General features: G+C 39.6%; 1 protein-coding gene across 3 annotated transcripts in view; it reads left to right on the plus strand.

The window, feature by feature from the left end:
- Tusc3 (tumor suppressor candidate 3) overlaps positions 1-24,776 on the plus strand; it is a 159,709-nt gene that overhangs the window by 92,823 nt on the left and 42,110 nt on the right. For 2 of the 3 annotated variants that reach the window (XM_052162521.1, XM_052162523.1), the window contains exon 6: positions 16,123-16,212. The exons of the other annotated variant lie outside the window; for it this stretch is intronic. In XM_052162521.1, coding sequence (XP_052018481.1) covers positions 16,123-16,212 — 90 coding nt within the window. The remainder of the gene's footprint in view (positions 1-16,122; positions 16,213-24,776) is intronic. 3 annotated transcript variants of the gene reach the window in all.

Here is a 24,776-nt window from a genome sequence, read left to right on the forward strand (position 1 = left end):
AACTCTAGCTGCTCGTTGAGTCTTCCGGAGTGCAGTCATGCTAGGTCCCTTTTTGTGAGTGCTCCATAGCCTTAGTAATAATGACAGGCCTTGGGACCTCCCTTTGAGCTGGATCCCACTTTGGTACTGTCACTGGACCTTCTTTTCCTCAGGATCCTCTCCATTTCCATCCTTGTAATTCTTTCAGACAGGAAGGAACACGTAGGGTTAGAGTTGTGACTGTGGGATCGTCCTCTCCCTCATTTGATGCCCTCTCTTGGGAGGTGAGCTCTATAAGTCTCCCCTCCTTACCGTTGGGCATTTCATCTAAGGTCCCTCCCTTTGAGTCCTGAAAGTCTCTCGCCTCCCAAGTCTCTGGTGCATTCTGGAGGGTCCCCCCAACTTCCCATCTCTAGGTTTTCTGTTTCCATTCTTTCTGCTGGCCTTCAGGGCTTCAGCCCTTTTCCCTCACCCAATACCAGATCAGGTTCCCCTCTCCCCACTACTCCCACCTCCACCTCTTCCCTGTCCACATTCCTTCTCATGTCCCTCCCTCCCTACTTGTGATTGCTTTCTTCTCCCTCCAGAGTTGGTCTGAGGTGTCCTCACTTGGGCACTTCAGCTTGTTGACCTTTTTGAGTTCTGTGGACTGTACTTTGGGTATTCTGTACTTTTTGGGGGGGCTAACATCCACTTATTTGTGAGTACATACCATGCATGTCCTTTTAGGTCTGAGTTACCTCACTCAGGATATTTTCTAGTTCCATTCATTAGCCTGCAAAACTCAGGATGTCCTCATTTTTAATAGCTGAGTAGTATTCCATTGTGTAAATGAACCACATTTTCTGTATCCGTTCTGTAGCGGGATATGTTGGTTGTTTCCAGCTTCTGACTATCACAAACAAGGCTGCTATGAACATAGTGGAGCACATTCCCCTGTGGCATGGTGGGCCATCTTTTGGGTATATTCCCAAGAGTGGTATAGCTGGGTCCTCAGGTAGAACTATTTCTAGTTTTCTGAGGAACCTCCAGATTGATTTCCAGAGTCGTTGTACCAGTTTGCAATCCCACCAGCAATGGAGGAACGTTCCTCTTTCTCTATATCCTTTCCAACATGTGTTGTCACCTGTGGTTTTGATCTTAGCCATTCTTATAGTGTAAGGTGGAATCTCAGGGCTGTTTTGATTTGCATTTCCCTGATCACCAAGGACTTTGAACATTTGTTTAGGTGTTTCTCAGCCATTTGAGATTCCTCAGTTGTGAAAGCTTGATTTCTATACCCCATTTTTTTGATTAGGTTGTTTGGTTTTTTGGTGATTAGTTTCTTGAGTTCTTTATATATTTTGGACATTAGCTCTCTATCAGCTCTATCAGGTAGGAGTAGTGAAGATTTTTTTTCCAATTTGTAGGTTGCAGATTTTTCTTATTGACTATGTCCTTTGCCTTACAGAAGAAGCTTTCCAGTTTTATGAGATTGCATTTATCAATTCTTCTTTGGTTTTATTTCTGGGTCTTCAATTCTATTCCATTGATCACTGTGTCTGTCTCTGTACCAATACCTTGCAGTTTTTAATCACTATTGCTCTGTAGTACAGCTTGAAGTCATGCTTCTGAAGCAAGCAATCTACTCTCTAAGCCATCTCCTCAGCCTCCTACTGCATACCATTTTCTAGTAAGGAATAAGAGTAGAAGTTACTAGGTGTATGTCTTACAGCTGATCCATTTGAAAACATACTTTTCAATCAATTATTTAGTGTTACAAGCCCTTACCTCTAGACAGACTGTCACATAAGGGTAGTAATTATATTTACTACTATACTCTATTACTTTTGGTTCCCAACTAGAATAAGAAAGAATACAGTATATATTGCAAAAAGTAGAAAGTTGTTCATAGTGATTTATGCATAGAATAGTCTGAAAGATTTGACCTTCCTGGCAAAGAGGAAATGAACTCTGGAGATATTTATACATACATATCTCATAGCTTCCTGACTTCAAAGTTAAATTTCAGAAGTGATACAGGTAGATTTTACTGCCTTTTGAGCATCTTGAGCAGGAAAAAATGATTCTTTTTTTTATTGATATATTTTTATTTACATTTCAAATGATTTCCCCTTTTCTGGGTCCCCACTCCCCGCAAGTCCCATAAGCCCTCTTCCGTCCCCCTGTTCTTCCATCCACCCCTTCCCACTTCCCTGTTCTGGAATTTCCCTATACTCTTGCACTGAGTCCAGAACCAGGGACCACTCCTCCATTCTTTTTGGACATCATTTAATTTGTGGATTATGTCCTGGGCATTCAAAGTTTCTAGGATAATATCCACTTATCAGTGAGTGCATACCATGATTGATCTTTTGAGACTGGGTTACCTCACTTAGTATGATGTTCTCCAGCTCCATCCATTTGTCTAAGAATTTCATGAATTCATTGTTTCTAATGGCTGAATAGTACTCCATTGTGTAAATATACCACATTTTTTTTAATCCATTCCTCTGTTGAAGGACACCTAGGTTCTTTCCAGCTTCTGGCTACTACAAATAGGGCTGCTATGAACATAGTAGAGGATATGTCCTTATTGCATGCTGAAGAATCCTCTGGATATATGCCCAGGAGTGGTATAACAGGATCCTCAGGAAGTGTCATGCCCAACTTTCTGAGGAACCGCCAGACTGATTTCCAAAGTGGTTGCACCATCTTGCAATCCCACCAGCAGTGGAGGAGTGTTCCTCTTTCTCCACATCCTTGCCAACACCTGCTGTCTCCTGAGTTTTTGACCTTAGCCATTCTGACTGGTGTGAGGTGAAATCTCAGGGTTGTTTTGATTTGCATTTGCCTAATGATTAATGATGTTGAACATTTCTTAAGGTGTTTCTCAGCTCTCCGAAGTTCTTCATGTGAAAATTCTTTGTTTAGCTCCCTACACCACTTTTTAATGCGGTTATTTGGTTCTCTGGGTTCTACTTTCTTGAGTTCTTTGTATATATTAGATATTAGCCCTCTGTCAGATTTAGGGTTGGTGAAGATCCTTTCCCAGTCTGTTGACGTTTTGTCCTTTTGATGGTGTCCTTTGCCTTACAGAAACTTTGTAGTTTTATGAGGTCCCATTTGTCAGTTCTTGATCTTAGAGCATAAGCTATTGGTGTTCTATTCAGGAACTTTTCCCCTGTGCCCATGTCCTCCAGGGTCTTCTCCAGGTTCTTTTCGATTAGTTTCAGTGTGTCAGGTTTTATGTGGAGGTCCTTGATCCATTTGGAGTTGAGCTTGGTACAAGGAGATAAGAATGGATCGATTCGCATTCTTCTGCATGCTGACCTCCAATTGAACCAGCACCATTTGTTGAAAAGACTATCTTTTTTCCACTGGATTCTTTCAGCTCCTTTGTCGAAGACCAAGTGACCATAGGTGTGTTGGTTCATTTCTGGGTCTTCAATCCTATTCCATTGATCCGCTTGCCTGATATTGTACCAATACCATGCAGTTTTTATCACTATTGCTCTGTAGTAGAGTTTAAAGTCTGGGATACTGAATCCCCCTGAAGCTCTTTTACTGTTGAGAATAGGTTTAGCTATCCTAGGTTTTTTGTTATTCCAGATGAATTTGAGAATTGCTCTTTCTAGCTCTATGAAGAACTGGGTTGGGATTTTTATGGGGATACCATTGAATCTGTAGATTTCCTTTCGCAAGATGGCCATTTTAACTATATTAATCCTGCCAATCCACGAGCATGGAAGGTTTTTCCATTTTCTGAGATCTTCCTCGATTTCCTTCTTCAGAGATCTGAAGTTCTTGTCATATAGGTCTTTCACTTGTTTGGTTAGAGTCACCCCAAGATACTTTATGCTGTTTGTAGCTATTGTGAAGGGGGTCATTTCCCTAATTTCTTTCTCAGTTTGCTTCTCCTTTGAATATATAAAGGCTACTGATTTGCTTGCGTTGATTTTGTAGCCAGCCACTTTGCTGAAGTTGTTTATTAGCTGTAGGAGTTCTCTAGTAGAGTTTTTAGGGTCACTTAAGTATATGATCATATCATCTGCAAATAGTGATAGTTTGACTTCTTCCTTTCCAATTTGTATCCCTTTCACTTCCTTATGTTGCCCACCTAATCCAAGAACACATAAAAACGATTATCCACCATGATCAAGTAGGCTTCATCCCAGGGATGCAGTGATGGTTCAATATAAGGAAATTCATAAATGCTATCCACTACATAAACAAACTCCAAAAAAAAAAACAACGCATGATCATTTCATTAGATGCTGAAAAAGCATTTGACAAAATTCAGCATCCTTTCATGCTAAAAGTCTTGGAAAGGACAGGAATTCAAATCCCATATCTAAACATAGTAAAAGCAATATACAGCAAACCAGTAGCCAACATCAAACTAAATGGAGAGAAACTTGAAGCAATCCCATTAAAATCAGGGACTAGACAAGGCTGCCCCCTCTCTCCATATCTTTTCAATATAGTTCTTGAAGTCCTAGCTAGAGGAAAAAATGATTCTTAAATACATCTTGTTTATAAAAGACTATTGCTCTAAGGAACCGAGTACAGGTCACTGATTTGTTCTCATTTAACTTCTGTTTTCTTTTACTTAGAGAATTAATTGTGGCCTGATTTATGATGCTGTTGAAGTGGAATGGTTGAGTAAAATACTGAATTATAACTGGACAAATGTAACTGTTGTAATTTTCAAAAAGCAGTGTTACTTGAAATACTAGAATGGGTTGAAATGGGGTCATTTGTAGCTCACGCTGCAGAGCCCCATGGCCACACAGCTCTCCTGTCATTTTAACCTAGGCAGAAGTAGTGTGGTGCATAGTAACATTAATTTCAAACACAAAAGAAAACATCCCAAGGATCTGAGAATTAAAAAGTGAAAGATAAGACATTAAAGTCTAATAAGCCAGCCTTATTATCACAGTAAATCACAGTGGGGCAGGAGCTCCTTCTGCCTGTTACTGCTAGGAAGTGCACTAGTGGATAGTTCTCACACCCTGATATGTCTCCTACCTCAAGAAATTATATCACTTTAATTACTTAGATTTTATGAGAAAGTTTAAATGCTGAAGATTAGTACAAAATTATCAGACAATTTTCACATTCAGGAAAGTTTCTCATGCCTTAAACACATTATGATTTGGAACAAACATTGAAAGTTATTGGGTAGCTGTGATTTTACAGAAAGGTGGAAAGTATCCCTCAGATATGTGTTTTAATGACAGTATTTAACTTTTCACTGATATAATGCTGTCTCTGTGGTTGGTTGTTTACCTTTCCAAGTGGGAAGCGAATTGTTGATGTTAATTTTTCAGGGAAGTAGGCACTTAAGGAATTCCCTAAACACTTCCTCAATCCAGGATCTGGTTCATTAGAAGATAGGGATGCCTGATTTTTATATAGGTAGTTTTTATATGCAACCTAATGAATATCTGTGGAGAATTATTGTGGGAAAACTCTACTAATTAAAGGTCAAAGTCTACCATTGACCTGATAGCCTCTGAGCTCAGAGCAATATGAGATATGCCCTGTATTGGCAGGGCTTCTCCTCTGAGGCTCTCTGGGAAATTTACTGCCAGCTCCCCTCCCCACTCCCCCATTTCTGCCTGAGGAATGTCACTTCACCTTAGTTAGATTGCAGGATCCACTTCGTTTTTCCTGATAAGAACCAGATCAGCTGGCACCTAAAATTCTGAAATGCCCCCCATGCTAATGAGGCATTTTGGTACCCTAACCTCCCACCTGAAGACTTTTGCTCATCCTGGATGTGTCTATCCCCAGTTTCCCAAATTATATAAGCCTTAGATCCCCAAGGTAAAGTTGATCTGGCCTGAAAGCTGGTCTCAGTGTGATCATTCGCCTTGTGCACTCACAGGTCTCTAAGTCCTGTTCTGTCCTCTCCGTTCCCTTTGCTCTCATAGACTGATCTCCGAGGACAGGAAAAGCTATAAATTCTGACAGTACTCCAGAAAGAGTTTATATCTGGAATGTACTTCAAAAGAAAAAGCCGGGCGGCGGTGGCGCACGCCTGTAATCCCAGCACTCTGGGAGGCAGAGGCAGGCGGATTTCTGAGTTCGAGGCCAGCCTGGTCTACAGAGTAAGTTCCAGGACAGCCAGGACTATACGGAGAAACCCAGTATTGAAAAAAGCAAATCCAAAAAAAAAAAAATCTTGTCTCTTAATTTTCTTTTCTTTCTTTTCTTTTGAATAGCATCTTCATTTACATTGCCAATGGTAAAACATTTCCTGATATCCCCCCTTCCCTAAGACTTCCAACTCCTCCCCCTCCTCCTTTCCCCTGCTTCTACTTATATGCCCCTCCCTCCACCCAACACACTCACACCTCCTCTCCTCGGTTTCCCTTTGTTGGGACCTCTATTGAGCCTTTATCTGACCAAGGACCATTCCCCCCACTGATTTCCAACAAGGCCTTCCTCTGTCACATTTTTGGCTGGAACCATGTGTGCCCCTTGGTTGATGTATCAGTCCCTGGGAGTCTTGGGGCACCTGGGTGGCTGAAATCATTGTTCTTCCCATGGGGCTGTAAACCCCTTCAGCTCCTCTGGACCATCCTCCAGCTCCTCCATTGGGGATCCCATGCCCAGTCCAATAGTTGGTTGCTAGCATCTGCCTCTATATTTGTAAGGCTCTGGCAGGGCCTCTCAGGAGACAACCATGGCATTCTCCTTTTGGTATACACTTCTTGTCGTCCATAAAAGTGTTGGGGTCTGGTGACTGTTTATAGGATGAATCCCCAGGTAGGGCAGTCTCTGGGTGGCCTTTACTTCAGTCTCTGCTCCACACATTGTCTCCCTTATTGCTCTTGTGAGTATTTTATTACCTTTCTTAGAGGAACCAAAGCACCCTCACTTAAGTCCTCCTTCTTCTTGAGCTTCCTGTGCTGGGTGAATTGTAACTTGTTTATTTTGAGCTTTTGGGATAACATCTGCTTATTAGTGAGTGCATACCATGTGTGTTCTTCTGTGATTGGGTTGCCTCGCTCAGGATGACACTTTCTAGCTCCATCCATTTACCTAAGAATTTCATGAATTCATTGTTTTTAATAGCTTACTAGTACTCCATTGTGTATATATACCATAGTTTCTGTATCCATTCCTCTGTTGAGGGACATCTGGGTTCTTTCCGTGGGCACAGGGGAAAAGTTCCTGAACAGAACACCAATGACTTATGCTCTAAGAACAAGAATCAACAAATGGGACCTCATAAAACTGCAAAGCTTCTGTAAGGCAAAGGACACAGTCAATAGGACAAAACAGCAACAAACAAATTGGGAAAAGACCTTTACCAACCCTACATCCGATAGAGGGCTACTATCCAATGTATACAAAGAACTCAAGAAGTTAGTCTCCAGAGAGTCAAATAACACTATTAAAAATGGGGTACAGAGCTAAACAGGAAATTCTCAACTGAGGAAACAGGAATGGCTCTAAAGCACCTAAAGAAATGTTAAGCATCCTTAGTAATCAGGGAAATGCAAGTCAAAACAACCCAGAGACTCCACCTCACACTGGTCAGAATGGCTAAGATGAAAAACTCAGGGGACAGCAGATGCCGGGGAGGATGTGGAGAAAGAGGAACACTCCTCCATTGCTGGTGGGATTGCAAGCTTGTACAACCACTCTGGAAATCAGTTTGGCAGTTCCTCAGAAAATAGTACTACCTGCGGACCCAGCTATACCACTCCTGGGCATATACCCAGAAGATGCTCCTACATATAAGAAGGACACATGTGTCCATTATGCATTATGTTCATAGCTGTCTCTTAGTTTTCTTAACTAAAGAGAAAGTTACCTGTTTTGATCCTTATGTTGGGGGGGGGGGGGAAGGGAATTTCTTTTCTTGCCCTGTTAGTTGGTATTCTGCATATTTCATGTACCTTTGTAGGGCCCTCATTCTTTAGGTTAGGGAAAGTTTCTTCTGTAATTTTGCTGAATCTTCTGTGTCTTTGACTTGGGTTTCTTCTCCTCAATACTCCTATTCCTACATGATCTTTTTATGGGTTTTCAGATTTTCTGGATGTTTTGTGTCTGGATTTTTTTTAAAGCTTTTTCTTTAACTGAAATAACCATTACTTCTATCTTTTCTTCAATACCTGGTATTCTCTTTTTCATTTTTTTCTTTGTTGTTGAGGCTTGCTTCTGAGGTTCCTATTCAAGTTTCTAATATTTTCATTTCATTTAGGAATCTATTGTCCTGGCTGTTATGAGTATATCTTCACACTGGTGTCTAGGCATCTGTATTTGGTATGATTGTAATCCAGTCCTAGGTAGTGCTATCTGACCTTATGTGTATTGGGTGGTTGTTCTGTTCCTTGGTTTCTGTTGCCCCTTTTACTTCTCAGGAGAACAAGTGACTGACTGTGTATTGCTTGGCAGAGCATGCTTTTGTGATCTTCCCAGGTGTGGGCATGCCTAGTCCTAGGCAGAAGGTGTTTATAGATATTAGCAGTTGACACTGAGGCCTGGAGGTGACTTAGAAGAGAGAGAGAGAAAGGTCTTCCACCAGAGAGAGGGAAGCTATGTGTGTGTGGCACCAGGATCTGTGTACACCTCTGGAAATCAGGGCCGAGATGAATAAGAAGCCACAGCAGGCGGTCTGCTACGAAGCTTGGCTAGGACTCAGGAATTGGACTTGGTAGCAAAGAGGTTAAGATCACCTTCCTGATTCCCTGGCCAGCTTGGCAGAGGGGTTCCACAAGAATTTGTGGCTGAGACAAAAGGCTAGGGTCCTGGAGGGAGACCACAAGAAAAGGTTGGTGTATCTGGGTGTATTCAATTCCATTCTTTTATTTTAAAGATAAATAATATTAAAATTGCAGAAGCTTAATATGATTAATATCTTTTTTTTTGAATATTTACATTCTTTTGTACCTGTGGGGATTGGTTCCAGGACTTACCTAGACAGAATAACCTGTAAGTGCTCATGTCCTTGATGTAAAATGTCATATAGTTTAAGATATAGATTCCATTATAATAGTTTCGGAGTTTACTAAGTACTATATACAAATATAAATTCTTAACACATTTTACTACTTAGGGACAAAAACATGGAAAACATGTCTATATATTTCAGAGTAGTGAAAATTTTAAAACACCGTTTCTGATCTCTAGTGAGCTGAATTTACATGGGAAACCCAAAAGTACAGAACTCGAACTATATCTACTTATTTTTTCTCTGGCAGTATTTAACTAAAAGTCCTAAAAACACTTGTGTTCTTATTTAAATTTTATATTTTGATGATAATTAAAAAAAATAAAGTTTGTCTCTGATGCCTAGTTGATATCTATGGGAAATATTAAACTTAGAAATGACAAGCATGCTTTGCTATCTTGTTCTTTAAAAAAATAAAGTATGGAACACTTTCATGAAGCAAAATATATTATTAAAACCCAATGCTTAGCGCTGTGTTGTTAACAGTACAGTGGTATGGGACACACTTGCCCCTGGAGAGCCTCAGGAGCTGAGCAGCCCATTTTCAAAACTGGGAATATAGAGCGGGGCGGTGGTGGCACATGCCTTTAATCCCAGCACTTGGGAGGCAGAGGCAAGTGGATTTCTGAGTTCGAGGCCAGCCTGGTCTACAGAGTGAGTTCCAGGACAGCCAGAGCTACACAGAGAAACCCTGTCTCAAAAAATCCAAACCCATAAAACAAAAAACAAAACAAAAAAAAAAGGAGCATAATGTTTGGGGGAGTACTCTAGTTTATCTTAGTCTACCACAGGGTTCTGGAAATTTCTGTCTATGAGACAGATGCTGCAATATGTTGAGTTCTGGTGAACGCTTGCCTGCTGTACAAAGTCAGTATCCCTTAGGACTGCGAGGTATGAAGTGCATCCTTGGAGACAGACTTGTGCTCTGCATGTGAAAGTGCGAATACAGACTTGTGGACTGAGTGAACGTTGAGTGAACAGACAATTTAGGTTCCATGGAAACTTAAGACAGTTATTTTCACTAGTAGTGCGCCATGAAGGGCTCATGCTGAGAAGTTAGTACATGTTAATTTTTTTCTTCTCGACTTCTGTACTTTATTTAGATCAGTTTTAGAATAACAGTTGTGGGCTTCAATGTGTTTACCTTTCTTTTCTTTTATTCATGTATTTATTAACTATGAAGAGTTTGATAAAGTAAGAATATTTCTTCTTAATTGTTTGTGAGAACTAGCCAATGGTTTTTTTTTAAATTTGAAGCTTTAAGAATGTATGTAAAATGCAGACACTCTCTGTATTGGTGCCTTGATTTGGCATACTGAATTTATTTAAGTTTCATTATAATTGTCAATTTCGTTGTTGAAGTGCAATCCCTTAATCTAACGAGGTATCTATTGCATCATGGCTACATTATGGCCCTGAGGAAGCTCAGCCCCTTCAGGAATTTTCTGGTGATACAAAGATAAGCTACGATAAAACGGGGCATTGTCCTGCTTTCAGAAGCTCCCCTGCATTAGGAAGGCCAGTCAGCTATCTATAGGATAACATGCTCAAATCTTAGTTTCCCAACACGGAACTTTTTGAAGACTAATTTAAAGGTACAGCTGGAGGACCCCCGAATACTTCCCAGTGGAACCATCTTTGAAGTTGCTGTTGAATTCTGTGGGGCAGCATCCTCTACGTGACTTTTACTGTTGCTCTTTGCAGTGTGTCTGTTTTAGACTCATTTGGGTCTCAATCTGATGCTGAAATGTTTATGAAAATGTAGGTACCCAAGTATCTGATTCTACAGAGATACAGAAAAAGAAAGTAAAGAATTTGGCAGAAACTTGTCTTAAAATATTTGCCAAGGGCAGAATAATTTTAAAACTCTAGAAGTAAGGTAGACTCCTTTTCAATATTGTGATGTGACAATTTCAATTTGGGGTTCTATTCTCTGTGCAGAGGCTTAATCAGAAGGAGACGTGAGCTTTGTCAGAGCCATAATGCAGCCATGACTCAATAGATACCTTGATAAATTAAGGAATTGCACTTCAACAATGAAATTGGCAATTGCAAAGAAAATTGAAGTGTTCGCTTCGGCAGCACATATATAAAGAAACTTGAATAAACTTAGTATACGAAATCAAAGCACCAATAGAGAGAGTGTCTGCATTCTATGCTATTGAGTACATTCTTAAACCCTTAAAACATTTATCTGCAAAGGGGAGGGGGGCTAACTCTCTCAAACAGTTAAGAAGATATACTCTAATCTTATAAATGTTTTTATGAATTAAAAATAGAAATTTTCTAAGATTTCTGAAAAAAACCTGATATTTAGTTATGACATTAACATTTAAAAATGGGAAAATAATAGATCAGTCTTTAAGAACATAGATGGATTTCATTGTGGGCTCTAAATGTAAAGAAAATGGAGAGGAGAAGAGATGAATGAGAATACAGCTATTGAGTAGTTCAGCAAGGTTGATAGAGTCAACACGCATGCATTAACAATATCAAATATTTAGATACTTGTATAAAAGAAAATGAAGTTTTACAGAAATTATTCACTGTCATACCATCAGAAACACTCCCATCAGTCCAGTAAAAGGTAAGTAAGCTGACAACCACCACATGATATTTAAAGAAATTGTTTTAAAGAATGAGACTTATAAGCAAAGGTATGTTATCACAGATTGGATTACTCCACAGTGTAACAGTAAGCATTTTCACTATGAGAAAATTCAGGAAAATTTTGGTAGCAGTTGATCACAGAAGTGCTAATATATCTGCGGATGCAAAGGGCTGAGAATAGAGCAAGCGTGGAAGAGAAGCTGGACTGGCTGAAGGTTATACTCACACAGCCAGCATCCGCTGCAGATCCTTAGTAAGATTCCATGGTGTTCATTTCACAGCCAGATAAAGAGGTTTATGGTTATCAAGTCATTATTGTGGGACATATTCACAATGCAGTGAGGCTGAAAAACCCATGAATTTGTCTCTCACCTCCTACCATGTGCAGGAGAGCAAATGAATTAAAACTAATCAGGAGCATAATACTTTCAAAAGAGTGTGTAGGTATTCATTGTTAGACAAGAATATCTTAGAGCAGAAGATAAAGTAGCTGTGCTTGAAGAAATAAATGAGCTATATTAACATTAAAAACTTCTGTTTGCTAAGTGATACTTTTAAGACAATAAAAGGAAAACTGCCTATTTGCTAAGGCTTACTTGTTCTCTCTATATTTAGCAAAGTACCTGATCTACAAGTATAAAGAACTTCAGCAAGACAGTAACAGCAAGGCAAATTCTAAAAGAAAAGAAACAAACTGGGCACTTCACTTAATGTCCAAATTTCATTAAACATAGGAAAATACATTCAACTACCATAATCTGTAATGCATTTTAAAATTAAATTGTGAACGTGACTCTTGTTAAATTGTTAATGGCCTCAAGCAGGATACACAAGGATACACGTCTAGCCCCAAGTGCTGAAGAGGTTGGTTAGCATCATGGCTTCTCAGGCATGTGTGTTTACTTGAAGAGGGCGAGCACTAATATTTACTGCAGCAGTTTCCAGAAAATGGCCTCTCTTAGACTGTCTTGGCAACTATCGGGGAGTAACACAGAGAGCTCTTGTCTTAAAATAGTGTTCTATATTTTTCTCATTTACAAGAGAACATTTACTCACTTTGTGATGGCTTATAGATGTCTCCTCATGGGTTGTGCTTTTTCTGAATATATTATTTAATGAAAGTCCAGTTACATTTGTTTTCCAAATTAGGGAGTATACTGAAGTAGTTAGATATTTTTAGTAGGTATGATGAAAGACAGAAGCATATCATGCTTAAAGATGGCTGGGATAAATTTGGCATGCCTGGCATTTTAGAATTTTCATGTATCTTGTAAAAATTGCCACAACTCTGTGAGTCTGGAGTTTCTGTAACTATTCCTCAGTGACTCAGCAGAAGAATCTTTTCCTTAAGGTTCCTTTATGTATATTAGTCCAGCTTTTGGACTCTTGAATAAACAGTTAATCTAAAGGAAATCTGCAAAATTGACAAAATCTACAATAGATTATGTTGGTGCTTAATTTTGATATCTCTGTTTAAGGTAGTTTGATCATTTTCTCTCTTACTATATTACTAAATTTTGTGACTATATATGTCACAAAATTTTGGATGCAAACACTTTCTGATATTGACTAACTTCTATAATGTGGAAATCTTAGGAAAATGTCCGTATTTGTATCATTGAGAGAAATTCACATGCCACAAGAATGGTTGGTCTGGCACTTAAATGTACATTTGATGTTGATTACTTATTTTTGTTAAAATTGCAACTGAAGATTTGTTTCTATTGGATATAGATTCCCAGACTACCTTGTAGCACCATGTCTGATAGGTAAACCTGGTGTTTGGTCTACTGTGCTCACTGAGCAGTGTCTACTCCTCTCTGAGGGTAACAGCTCTCGCTCATCTGGCTCATTTCTCTTCTTGCTTCTAGAATAATGACACTCCAACTGTTCTCGGTTTTGTCAGTGTCATTACAAAATGTTCCCTTTTCTAACTCACTCTTTTTAGAAGTATAGCTATCCAGAATATAATGATATTTTTTATAGGTCTTGTGACTGTAGCTGTGCTGCTGGGTCCATTGGTACAACACCATATCATCCCTGGGAGACAGCTTTGCACAGCATTCCTTAGTGTTCTTTAGCTTTTGGGGTCTCCCTCCATTCTCTACTGTGATGTCCTGTGAGCCTTGGAGGAGGTGACTCAGATGTCCCAAGAAAATACCTTCCTCCCTCAGGTTGAGGCTTGTCGGATTGTTTTATATTTGGTTTTCCCTCAAGTATGATGTTTGCAGGCCACTATGACTTCAGCTTCCAAAGTCTTGTGTTTGCTGGATGCACTGAATCTAATAGCTAGAAGGTGGGGAATGGGCTTGAACTCGTGGCTACAGGGGGCAGTTTCCTGAACAGACAATCAATGGCTCAGGCACTAAGGTCAAGAATTCATAACTCATGGAACTGAAAAGCTTCTATAAGTCAAACGACACCATTATCAAGACAAAACAAGAGCCTACAGATTGGGAAAAGATCTTCACTAACCCTATAGCTGACAGAGGACTAATATCTAGATTATATAAAGAACTCAAAAAGTTAGAAACTGACAATCCAAATAACCCAATTAAAGGATGGGGTACAGAGCTAAACGGAGAATTCTTAACAGAGGAATCTCAAGTGGCCGAGAAGCACTTAGAAGTGTTCAATGTCCTTAGTCATCAAGGAAATACAAATTAAAAATAGACTCCGATTTCACCTTACACTCATCAAAATAAGATTAAAATCTCAAAAGACAGCATATGCTGGCATGGTGGTAGAACATTTGTGGGAGTGCAGACTTGTACAACTACTCTGGAAATCAAGTTGGTGGTTTCTCAGAAATTTTGGAATAGTTCTACCTTAAAAGCCAGCTCTACCAGTCCTGGGCGTACACCCAAAGATGCTACACCTTTCCACAATGGCCCTGGCTCTGCTATGTTCATGGCAGCCTTTTGGTACCAGCCAGAAACTGGAAACAACTTAGATGTCTCAGCTGAAGAATGGTTACAGAAAATTCCATTCCAAGCACAATGGAATGCTACTCAGCCATTAAAAACGATGACATCATGAATTTCACAGGCACAGGTATCAATGATACTCCATTGTGCTTACAGACAGGAGCCTCACTCACATCACTGTCCTCTGAGAGGCTCCACCCAGCATCCAATGGAAAGAGATGCAGAGACTCAGACTCAAATAGTAGATGGAGCTCAGGGTATCTTATGGAAGTGTTTGGAGAAAGATTGAGGGACCTGAAGAGGACAGGGAATTCCACAGGAAGATCAACAGTCAACTTATCCTGGACCCCTGGGGGCTCTGACAGTCTGAACCACCCACCAGAGAGCCAACAGGGACAGGACCTAGGCCCCTGAATGTATGTAGCAGAGGGGCAGCTTGGTCTTCATGCAGGTCTCCCAAACAACTGCAGCAGAGACTGTCCCTGAACCTGTTACCTCACTGTCTACCTGTGGATCCTGCACCACTAAATGGACAGCCTCAACTGGTCTCAGTGGGCGAGGATGTGCCTAATTCTGCATCGGCTTGATGTGCTCAGTGGAGGGGTGGGGGTTGCAGGGTTGACACCCAGAGGGAGGCTTCACCTTCTCAGGGGAAGGGGGGGGGCAGCTTACATGAGGAGGAAAGGACTGATATTGGGTTGTAAGTGAATAAATTTAATTAAAACAAAACAAAAAACCATAATACAACTTAGATCTCCAAGTTTCTTTATTCTCCAAAGGTGTACCGTATCCTGCTCTTTGGTTTTCTTTTTAAAAGCAAAACAAAATAAAAACCAAGCAAAACCACACCAGTTTAGCTGGTTGTTTATTGCTATTTCTGTCATGGAGACAGATAATGAGCAAAGCCAGGGAGCTGAAATGAAGAGTAATTGGACAGCGTACAAGGCCTCAAGAGCACTGAGCATGAGCTGCAGTTTATCCTAGAGGTGTTGTCAAGTCTATGGATTTAGAAGTCATGTTTCAAGAGAGCCCACATAACCTGTGAGTTAGGACTGATCTCCAACTTCCTGGTCATCACCACCCCCTTGTTGTGTTTTGTTATCACCGAGATTATTTTCCAAATACATTTTTCTCATATCGAGCCAACAGGCACAAAAGTAATCCATAGTTGTTCGTGAGTTTATCGCTTCCTCCGTTTCCACTGCTGTTCTGGATTTGTAGGGAGGCACTTTGCTCAGTACTCGTGGACATCTAGATGTGGTCACCTAAGCACATGAGCATTGCATCGTCCTAAGGAGTGTACAGCTGAGGCTTAGAAAGCAGGATCCTGCTTTTGATTTCTACCACATGTCTCAGCTGTTCTTTGGTCTGGCCCAGGTTGGCAAGTGCTGTCAGATTGTCACTGTTGGTTGCTTAACATAATGTTGTGTCATTTGGACATAGCTGTATCTCTTGGGAGAATTAGTTTCATAGTTATGGAATTAAAGATGCAGATCAAATACATAATGTACCCAAGATCCTGTAGGAACTGGATTTTTTTGTTTTATCCTTGGAGCTGATTTTTAAATGGTAGATTAATGAGTGTTACTTTTTAAATAATGCATTATTCTGGCATTCCCTGGCTTATGTATTGAAATATTGTACCCTGGTTTTCAGTGTATAGTCTTTGCTATGACGTCTGGCCAGATGTGGAATCATATTCGTGGACCTCCATATGCTCATAAGAACCCACACAATGGACAAGTGGTAAGTTTATTTTCTACCCATCGATATTATAAGCATCTTTTCATTTACTACTTCTGTCTCATATATGCACACATGTATAAACAACATAAGCACACATGGCGTAAACACACGTATTACTTTAGGGTAATGAACTTTTTATCATTGACTTCCTAAAATTGTGCCCACTACTGAAAGCATACATGCACTTACGATATTTGTACAAGTTTGTAAGTTACTGTGACAACTATATGAAATAAACCATGAGAAAAAAATTGAACACGTTATACCTAGTGTCCCTAAGCTTAACCTTGAGAAGTTAATTTCAATATTGTTAGGAATTCTGATATCATATTATGAGTGTTAAGAAACTTAAAAGAGTGGATTTGAAAAAATTGTGGAATGTATGTATGATTAAATAAGGAGCAGAATTCACATTAGTCATACCTCCCAAATTCACATGACCTGGCCTATTGGATTGGGTTTTTTGGGGGGGTGGTTGGGAAGGAAATACTGTAATACATTAGCATAGCCACTCCCCCTGACAATTTAAAATTACATTTTTTGAATATTGAAAATATTTGAAGGCGTGCTTTATTTTCATTCAGATCTGTAGACTTCTCTTGGTTATCACTGTGCACCCGCCCTATTCCTTTGATTAGTTGTTGGAATACTTTAGATAGATGCTCACCCACACCCCTCCTCATATGCAGATATTTCAGTCTCTAGTCAGTAATAGATACTGTTGTGTTGCTGTAACCAATACACTTGACAGGAACAGTCTAAGAAGAAAGGTTTATGTTTATTCACAGTTGGAGCGTATTTCAGTCTGAGAACAGGAACATGAGGTGGAAGCTGTCACCACATTTGCCGACAGGAAAGTAGATAAAATTGGGCTAGAGAGCAGGAGGGGCAGTGAAACACTGCAAAGGGTCTGTGACCTAGTCTCCCAGCGACCTCCTCAGTGTTAAAATGTTATAGCCTCTCAGAAGAAGAACTCTAACACACATCCAACCATAATACCCAGCCCCTGACAGCCAAGGCCTTATGACCGTCTCTGAGAAATACAAAAGTGTTTAGTCCAGTTTTAAGAGTCCTCAGTGTATTAAAACTTCTTATCAAACTTCTTAGCATATTTAGACGTCCCAAGAACAGACATTGAAGGAAATCAATTAGGCATGTGCCCCAGCCATATTAAAAAAAGGGGGGGGGGAGAATATCTCAAGAATAATACTCCTACTCCAGAGGGAGGAAAGGGAGGCTGTGACCCCTGGAAACCCAGCAGGTTGACTTCAAGTCTGTGTTTAATGCCAACTCAAATGTGAGCTTGAGTGAGCTTGGGTGCCTTGTATGCATGGTCCTGCCTCTCGCGCAGTTCCTGTGTGTCTTTCTCCTGGCCATCCTTTGGCTACTGTCTCATTTCTGATGTCACTGCCACCCTGAGTTCTCCATCCTGCCTTAGGCCGCCACTCTCACATTGTCATACATTGAGGTCCCAAGCACTCACAGTATATAATATTACTACACATTGGGTAGCCTCATTGGCTTTCCTTAGAAATCTCAGTGCAAACCCCAGACTGAAAGCCTTTCCTGTGCATATAGGCACAACTAACGTACGAGGACAGCACCAACTTCAGTCTCTATATGGATGAATATCCAGAGTTCCTTGGACTCTGGTTTGAATGGTCTCTGTGCTTGTGCAACCTGACCTGTGCTTTGTGCAAGGAAAATCCTTGGCTGGGGGGCCCTGATGGAGGAAGGGCAACCTGCTGGTATTTCTTTATGAAGGGAAGTCTTTTAAATGGATTTTTCATTTTATGCCCTGCTTTTTCAGTGAGTGGAGTTTACCCTCGTGGTGCTTTTCATGCTGCCCTATTGTAGACAGCGGTCTCTGTTATTGATGCTCCTCTAACGATTACAGGTGCCTACATTTTTTTTTGCCTGTGATTTTAAATTCACTGCTTTCTAATCAAATTCTGTGTATTTTGCATTTCTCTGCTCCACTTCTTGCTCCTAGGTTTTTTGTTTGTTTGTTTGTTTGTTTGTTTAAGTAACCATTCCAACGCCTGAGTACTGTGCGACAGACCATTAGCCTATCTCTTTAGACTGCATCCCACTCAGATTTTCAGGTAGGGTGTATAACAAAATGTAGCACCTTGGCCTCCAGTCCAGATCCTGATGGAGGCTCTGCTCTCATCTGGATATAGTGTATTGCCTGAGTTTCTGTCAGCCTTCTGGTCTTCTGAAATGTCCCAGTCTTCCATTTAGTTGAGGTGATGGTTGGTGCCTTATGGGTTCCTTTACCTTAGAATCTTAGATTTTCACATTGCGTGATAAGCTCCTAAAGACTAAGAGTCACGTGGTCAGTACATTGACAGACACTATCCTGGGACCAGTTTCATTGATGAGTTATTCTGCAAAGACCAATAGTCTAAGAAACACCTTATGGTTCTTTTAAAACTGTTCTTGTCCATTAGTGTATGAGGTGAGCTCAGTCTTACAGAGTTGCCTCATATGTCACTATTAACACTCTGACTAGTGCTAACATTCATTCACCCAAATCAGCAATAGTAATACCACTCAGAGTTTCACCAGCAGGCATGCAAAATGGTTGATGTATCTGAGAGGTTACAATTAGGTAGCAAGGATCATGCTCATACTCGTGGTCCTGTGTTTTAAAGCCATAGGGTTAGGGCACATATGTGTATGACTTGCAACTGGAATGTACAGTAATAATAGCTCCATGCTTAGTACTAATGCTAACATCCACTGAACTGTCCACCAGCAGAATACGTAAGGAAATGGTAGATTGAGACAGTGAGGCCTGTACAACAAAGCTGCTATTACGTGCAACAGTAAAGGCATATCTCTGTAATGTAAAGTGAAGCCAGACAAGTAAACGTATCAGTCGTCAGGCTTCAGTTATTGATGTTCAAATCTAATCTGTGTGTTAGTCCTCAAAAGAGCAGCTGCTCCCTCGTAGGGCAGAGGACCTACAGGAAGTCATCAGGTGCTGCCTGCCTGTTTAATCTACATGACACACACAGTGTTACAGAGGTGAGAATACATCTCAGTACACACATACTGTGTGTGTGTGTGTGTGTGTGTGTGTGTGTGTGTGTGTGAAAAAATGGAAAGGAAAGGGAAACCTTTCCTTCGCACACCCTACTATAAGTATCCTTTGAAAAATAGAAGCTTTAAGAAATGTTTAAAGATATGTGGTTTACAGTACCTGGTAGAGTTTTTCCACATTAAAGGCTTCTGTGAGCCTACTGTAGCAAATCCTAAGTAGGATTATGGAACTTAAATGTAGAACTTCCCAGGATTCTCTTGGGATGGATGCAGGTGCTTTGCTCCATCTTGTGCTCACAGCCCTCTCAGAATTCAGTGTTCCGTCTCGTCAGTGAGGTCTGTCTCTTACTTCATGGGAGTATTTGGACTTCACATGCCAGAGCTCACTGTGTCCTATCATAATAGCTCATGTTCTCTGTGCCTTCATAGGCTGCTGTAGCAGGGACAGAACAGCGAGCCTGCTCTGCTCACTACGGCCTCACACTGGGCTTCTGGTCCCCAGCATCCACAGCCCGTGTTTCCCTGAAGCACCACTAAGGGTTTTCGCAGTCATACACTGGATGCTGACTGTTAGGTTTTCCACAAGTAGGAACTTGAGAATCCGAAATATTAGGTGAACATTATCTAGATGTAACATTTCCTCAGTTGTGAAACTTTGCAGGCACATTTGGAGGGCTGTATATTCTATTACACATCAGACTTCTCTGTTCTGCCAGACAGCATTTCATGAAAAAATAAATGCTCAAAGTGTAGAACTCAAGCCATGCAGCCTAGCGTGGTTTGTAGAATGATTAGGAATATTTGTGGCTGGTATAACTGCACTGACAACGCTCATGTCAGATAGCTTAAGGCCAGGCTGTTGCTAAAAGTTCAGTGATACAAACTGTAGCCACAAATAGGAAAATTACCTATTCCCCTGGGTGATTGTAAAGTGAGAAAAGCTCTCCTGCAAATCTGAGAAAGTCTGATGGTTGACTTTTCAAAATACAGCCTAGACCTACCGAGCAAAAGTTAGCTAAAGGAACACTGCTGTTACTGGCATTAGCCAGAACCAGTCACGTGTTTTTATTAGGGGTTTTATCTTTTTAAATCTCTAAATGTATGGAGTGCTTTCTCACTTGGAATATGTATATATCGGTGCTATTATAATATGTAATGTAAAAAAATTGCATATAATAGATGATGTGTCAGCTCTGAACTTCTTACTCTGTATTTAATCATGTAAGTTTTTAACTGGACTAAAATGACTGGACAAAACAGGCTTAAAAATAAAGTAACATTAATGTTGCATAATATGTTGAGTTTTTATTTCATTTTCAGTGCTTTATGCATAAATGCTATCTTTAATACAGTGTTTTTGTTCACATTTTCACATATGTATGTGAAATAACACATACGTAACAGAAGCTGAAAATATTAACAATGTTCTATTCCAGTGTGAATGCTTATGACGAATGTACGAGAAATAATACTGCAGAAGGAGAAAGCTGTGGCTGATTGCAAGTTTGTTTCTCACTATTGCAATACCATATGGTTGCACAAGTGAAATACTAATGATCTCTTAGCAGCATGAAAGTCATCACAAAAGCAATCATTACTATGTAGCTAGAGGGAAACTGTGCAATGCATGGTTACATGGGTAACACGCTTTCTGTTGAGTCATAATCATCTCAAAGAAAAGCGCATAACGTGAAATAAAGGTTATACTTAGGTTATTATTATTTAGGTTATTATATTAGGTTATTACTCCCACTCAAAACAAATGTACCATTCTGTTTAAGGTTTAGATGTCATCTCCCACCTAGGAGTGATGGATGTTGATTATACATAATCCAGGGCTTGGCTTGTCCCTGCTTGGCAAATGAGCTAGGTATGATCTGAGTGCTCTGTTCACAAGCTCACACCTGCAGCCTCAATCGTAAAGTAACACTGCTGCAGACTGAGGCTGCAGTCAGTATCGGCGACCCTCTGTGCTCTTACATTGTCATAAGCATCGCACTCATTCCTCACTTTCCTTACGTGGACCTTTGCAGGCCTTCGAGGGTAATCTCATCTCCAGTTATAAGTTGGAAATTGTGTGTACGTAAAGTATTGTGATTTGTTTAGGAATGTTTACAAATGCTTTTCAGTGCTATGTACAACAAGAATGTTGACCTTATCTTTATATTAAAAAAAAAAACTAACAAAGTCAGAAATAAAATTGATATAGAAAAGATGGACAGAAAATTTATACTAGGGTTTCTGTCCTTTGCTTGATTCATCTTTTATTTTTCCATGCAGTAAACATTTCTTGAGAGGGCATTAAATATCAGGGGCAGTGTTTCGTACAGCTCCGTTGAGAGACCTATAAACTAGAAAGGAATGTGAAGTGTGCTGTGGGTCAGCAGGAGGTCTCATCTCTAGAACCCTGCTTCTCACTATGCTGTTGGCAGTAGAATTATTTGATGTTTTGTCGCAATACCACTGGATAGAGAGGAAAGGGGGTGTGGTTATACAGTTCTCAATAAAGGTAGACATCAAGGTACCCTGAAACAAGTTGATTGCTTTGATTTTGATGTAGGATAGTACAAAATGAGATAAGACATGTATATATAAATGTGGTAGAATATTTAGGAAGGACTCTTTAAGAAAACTCTGTATTAGCCAGGCAGTGGTGGCGCACGCCTTTAATCCCAGCACTTGGGAGGCAGAGGCAGGTGGATTTCTAGTTCAAGGCCAGCCTGGTCTACAGAGTATGTTCCAGGACAGCCAGAGCTACACAGAGAAACCCTGTCTCGAAAAACCTAAATAAATAAATAAATAAATAAATAAATAAATAAATAACAATTAAAGCTTAATTAACCAATCAGATTTATGTATCAATAAAATCACAATTTACAAGATGCCAATACAACAACAAAAAAAAAAAACTAAAAGAAAGAGAGAGGGAGGAGGGAGGGAGAGAAGGAGGAGGAGAAGAAAAGGAAAGGAAAGGAAGAAAGAAGTAAGAAATACTCTCATTAAAAACAGTTTTTTTCTAAGTTGGTTGAAGGCTGAATTATAAACAGTTTTAGATAATATTGAAGATTTACATGGAAAATATTTCTGGTAAAATTCAAGAAATAAATAGACAAACATATTAAAATTGACTATTTCATGGAAAATTTTACATAAAAATGGCAAACATAAAAAAACTTTCTAAATTAATTGAAGGTGGAATTAGAAACATTTGTGATAAAATCAAAGATTTACATTGAAAACATTTCTGATGAAATAGAGGACGTGTATAGAAAGACATTAAAATTAAAGATTATCATGATGTAGAATTATCTTTATGCCTATCATTTTACCTATATAATTTCCATGATAATCCTTAATTTAACATGTTTTTCTATACATTTCTTCAATTTTATCAAAAATACTTTCCATGTAAATCTTCAAGTTTATCAGAAAATGATTAATATTCCACTTTCAAGCAATTTAGGAATACTTTTATACCTACCATTATTATATCTATATAAAATTTTCCATGATAATCTTCAATTCTAAAAAAAAAAAACAAAAACAAAAAACAAAAAACAACAGTTTTTTTTTTTTTTAAATAGTGTGGCAAGTGTAATCTTAGCTATTCACGAGGTTACGGTGGGAAGACTGAATGTTCAAAGCTTTCCTGTACTACAGTGAGTTCAAGCCTACCTTAGGCAACAGAGTGAGACCCAGCTGTGAGATAAAAACATAGAAAAAGGCTGGGATCCTGGCAAGGTGACTCACACAGTAAAGATGGCTGCTGCCAAGCTGATCCTAAAGTGTGATCCCTGGAACTCTGTGATGGCTACTTTTATAGCAACATGATATAAAACTGTAGTGTTATCTGAAAGGAGGGAATCTCAACAGGGAAAAATGCCTGCATAAGATATGGCTCAGGGGCATTTTCCTAATTGGTGTTTGATGAGGGAGAGTCTAGTCCACTGCGGGTGGGGCCACCCCTGGGCTGGTAGTCCTGAGTTCTTTAAAAAGGCAGCCTGAGCAAGCCAATAAGCAACATCCCCCCCCCCCCCCATAGCCCCTACATCAGCCTTTGCCTTTAGATTCCTGTCCACTTTGATTTCCTGTCTGGACTTCCCTTGATGAACAGTGCTGTTGAAGTGTAAGCTGAATAAACCCTTTCCTCTCAAAAAAAACAAAAACAAAAACAAAAACAGAAAGAAAAGAAGGGAGGGGGGAAGGGGGGAGGGGAGGGGAGAGGAGAAGAGAGGAGAGACACTATCTGTCTGATCCTTTCCATGCATTTCCCTATATTCCCTGTTGCTTTCGACAGCGTTGCCTGCCTGGCTTTGGCTGGCTTTGGCAGAATTGCTTGGCTCTGTTACTGTTTGCTTGTGGTCCTCTGTCTCTCCACCTGTTATTTACTTTCATTGTCACCCTTAACTGTATGCATTCTCAGCCTAAACTCTAGCTGTGTCATGTCAAAATTCTGAGCAATGTACAGTACTTCCTTTAAAGGATTTCTAAGTACTGCACTCACAGTCATTAAAAGGGACCATGTAGTCAATCCCCTTACCTCCTAACAAGGCACTGTACAGAACAGACACTTGATAACTTATATACAGACAAATATGGTTTAACTTTGCAAAAAGAAATTCATAGGAGTTCCAGGCCTGTAACTCACCAGGAAAATAGAGTTTATTAATTAAAACATTGACAAATAGCAAGATGGCTTAGTGGCTAATGCTAATTATGATCAGGCCTTCAGACCAGAGTTTGTCCCCAGGAAACACACATACTGGAAGAAAAGAAGCAATCTTTGTAAGTTGTCCTGTAACCTCCATGAACACACCTACCATATCCTATTCCTGTATACACTCACACAGTCACAGACACACACACAGAAACACATACATACAGAACACACACAGTGAGAGACACACAGAAACACACACATACACATGCACTCCCCCTCTTGCTTCCCCTTCTCTCTCTAAATGAAAGGAAATATCTTGAAAATAAATATGTTTGTTATAGAACCACAAAATGAGAATATGTTTTAATATGACAAACTTTAATAGAATTAAATATTTTCTGAGAAACTAAAATATAAATTTGATTTTGCATGAAAGTCAAAGGAGAAAAAAAATCATCTTTCCCATGGAGTAAATGGAGAATTCCTCATTAACTTCTTCACACTGTTTAAATTTTTCCAATTATGTAAAATTATTTCATGGTTTGGAAAAATTAATGTGCTAAATAGAATACATTTGTCCTTAAAAAAACCATAGATTATTCTCACTCAAGAAGACTGAGTGATTACATTAAATATAAGTCACTAATAAGCATATGAATTGAAATATGAGAAACGCATTTTAATGCATATCTCTAAAAATAAGGCCTTATGAATGTCAGTGATGGAAAGGATTCTGTGAAGACTTACCCCTACGATACCATGGCCACAGTTCATAACAGTGAAATATGAAGGAACTAAGCATTCAGAGGCTGTTTCCTCAGTATTTAGTTATCTATTACTTCTATATACACCAAAG

Source organism: Apodemus sylvaticus, chromosome 18, assembly GCF_947179515.1.
Source record: "Apodemus sylvaticus chromosome 18, mApoSyl1.1, whole genome shotgun sequence".
NCBI classification, from domain to species: domain Eukaryota; kingdom Metazoa; phylum Chordata; class Mammalia; order Rodentia; family Muridae; genus Apodemus; species Apodemus sylvaticus.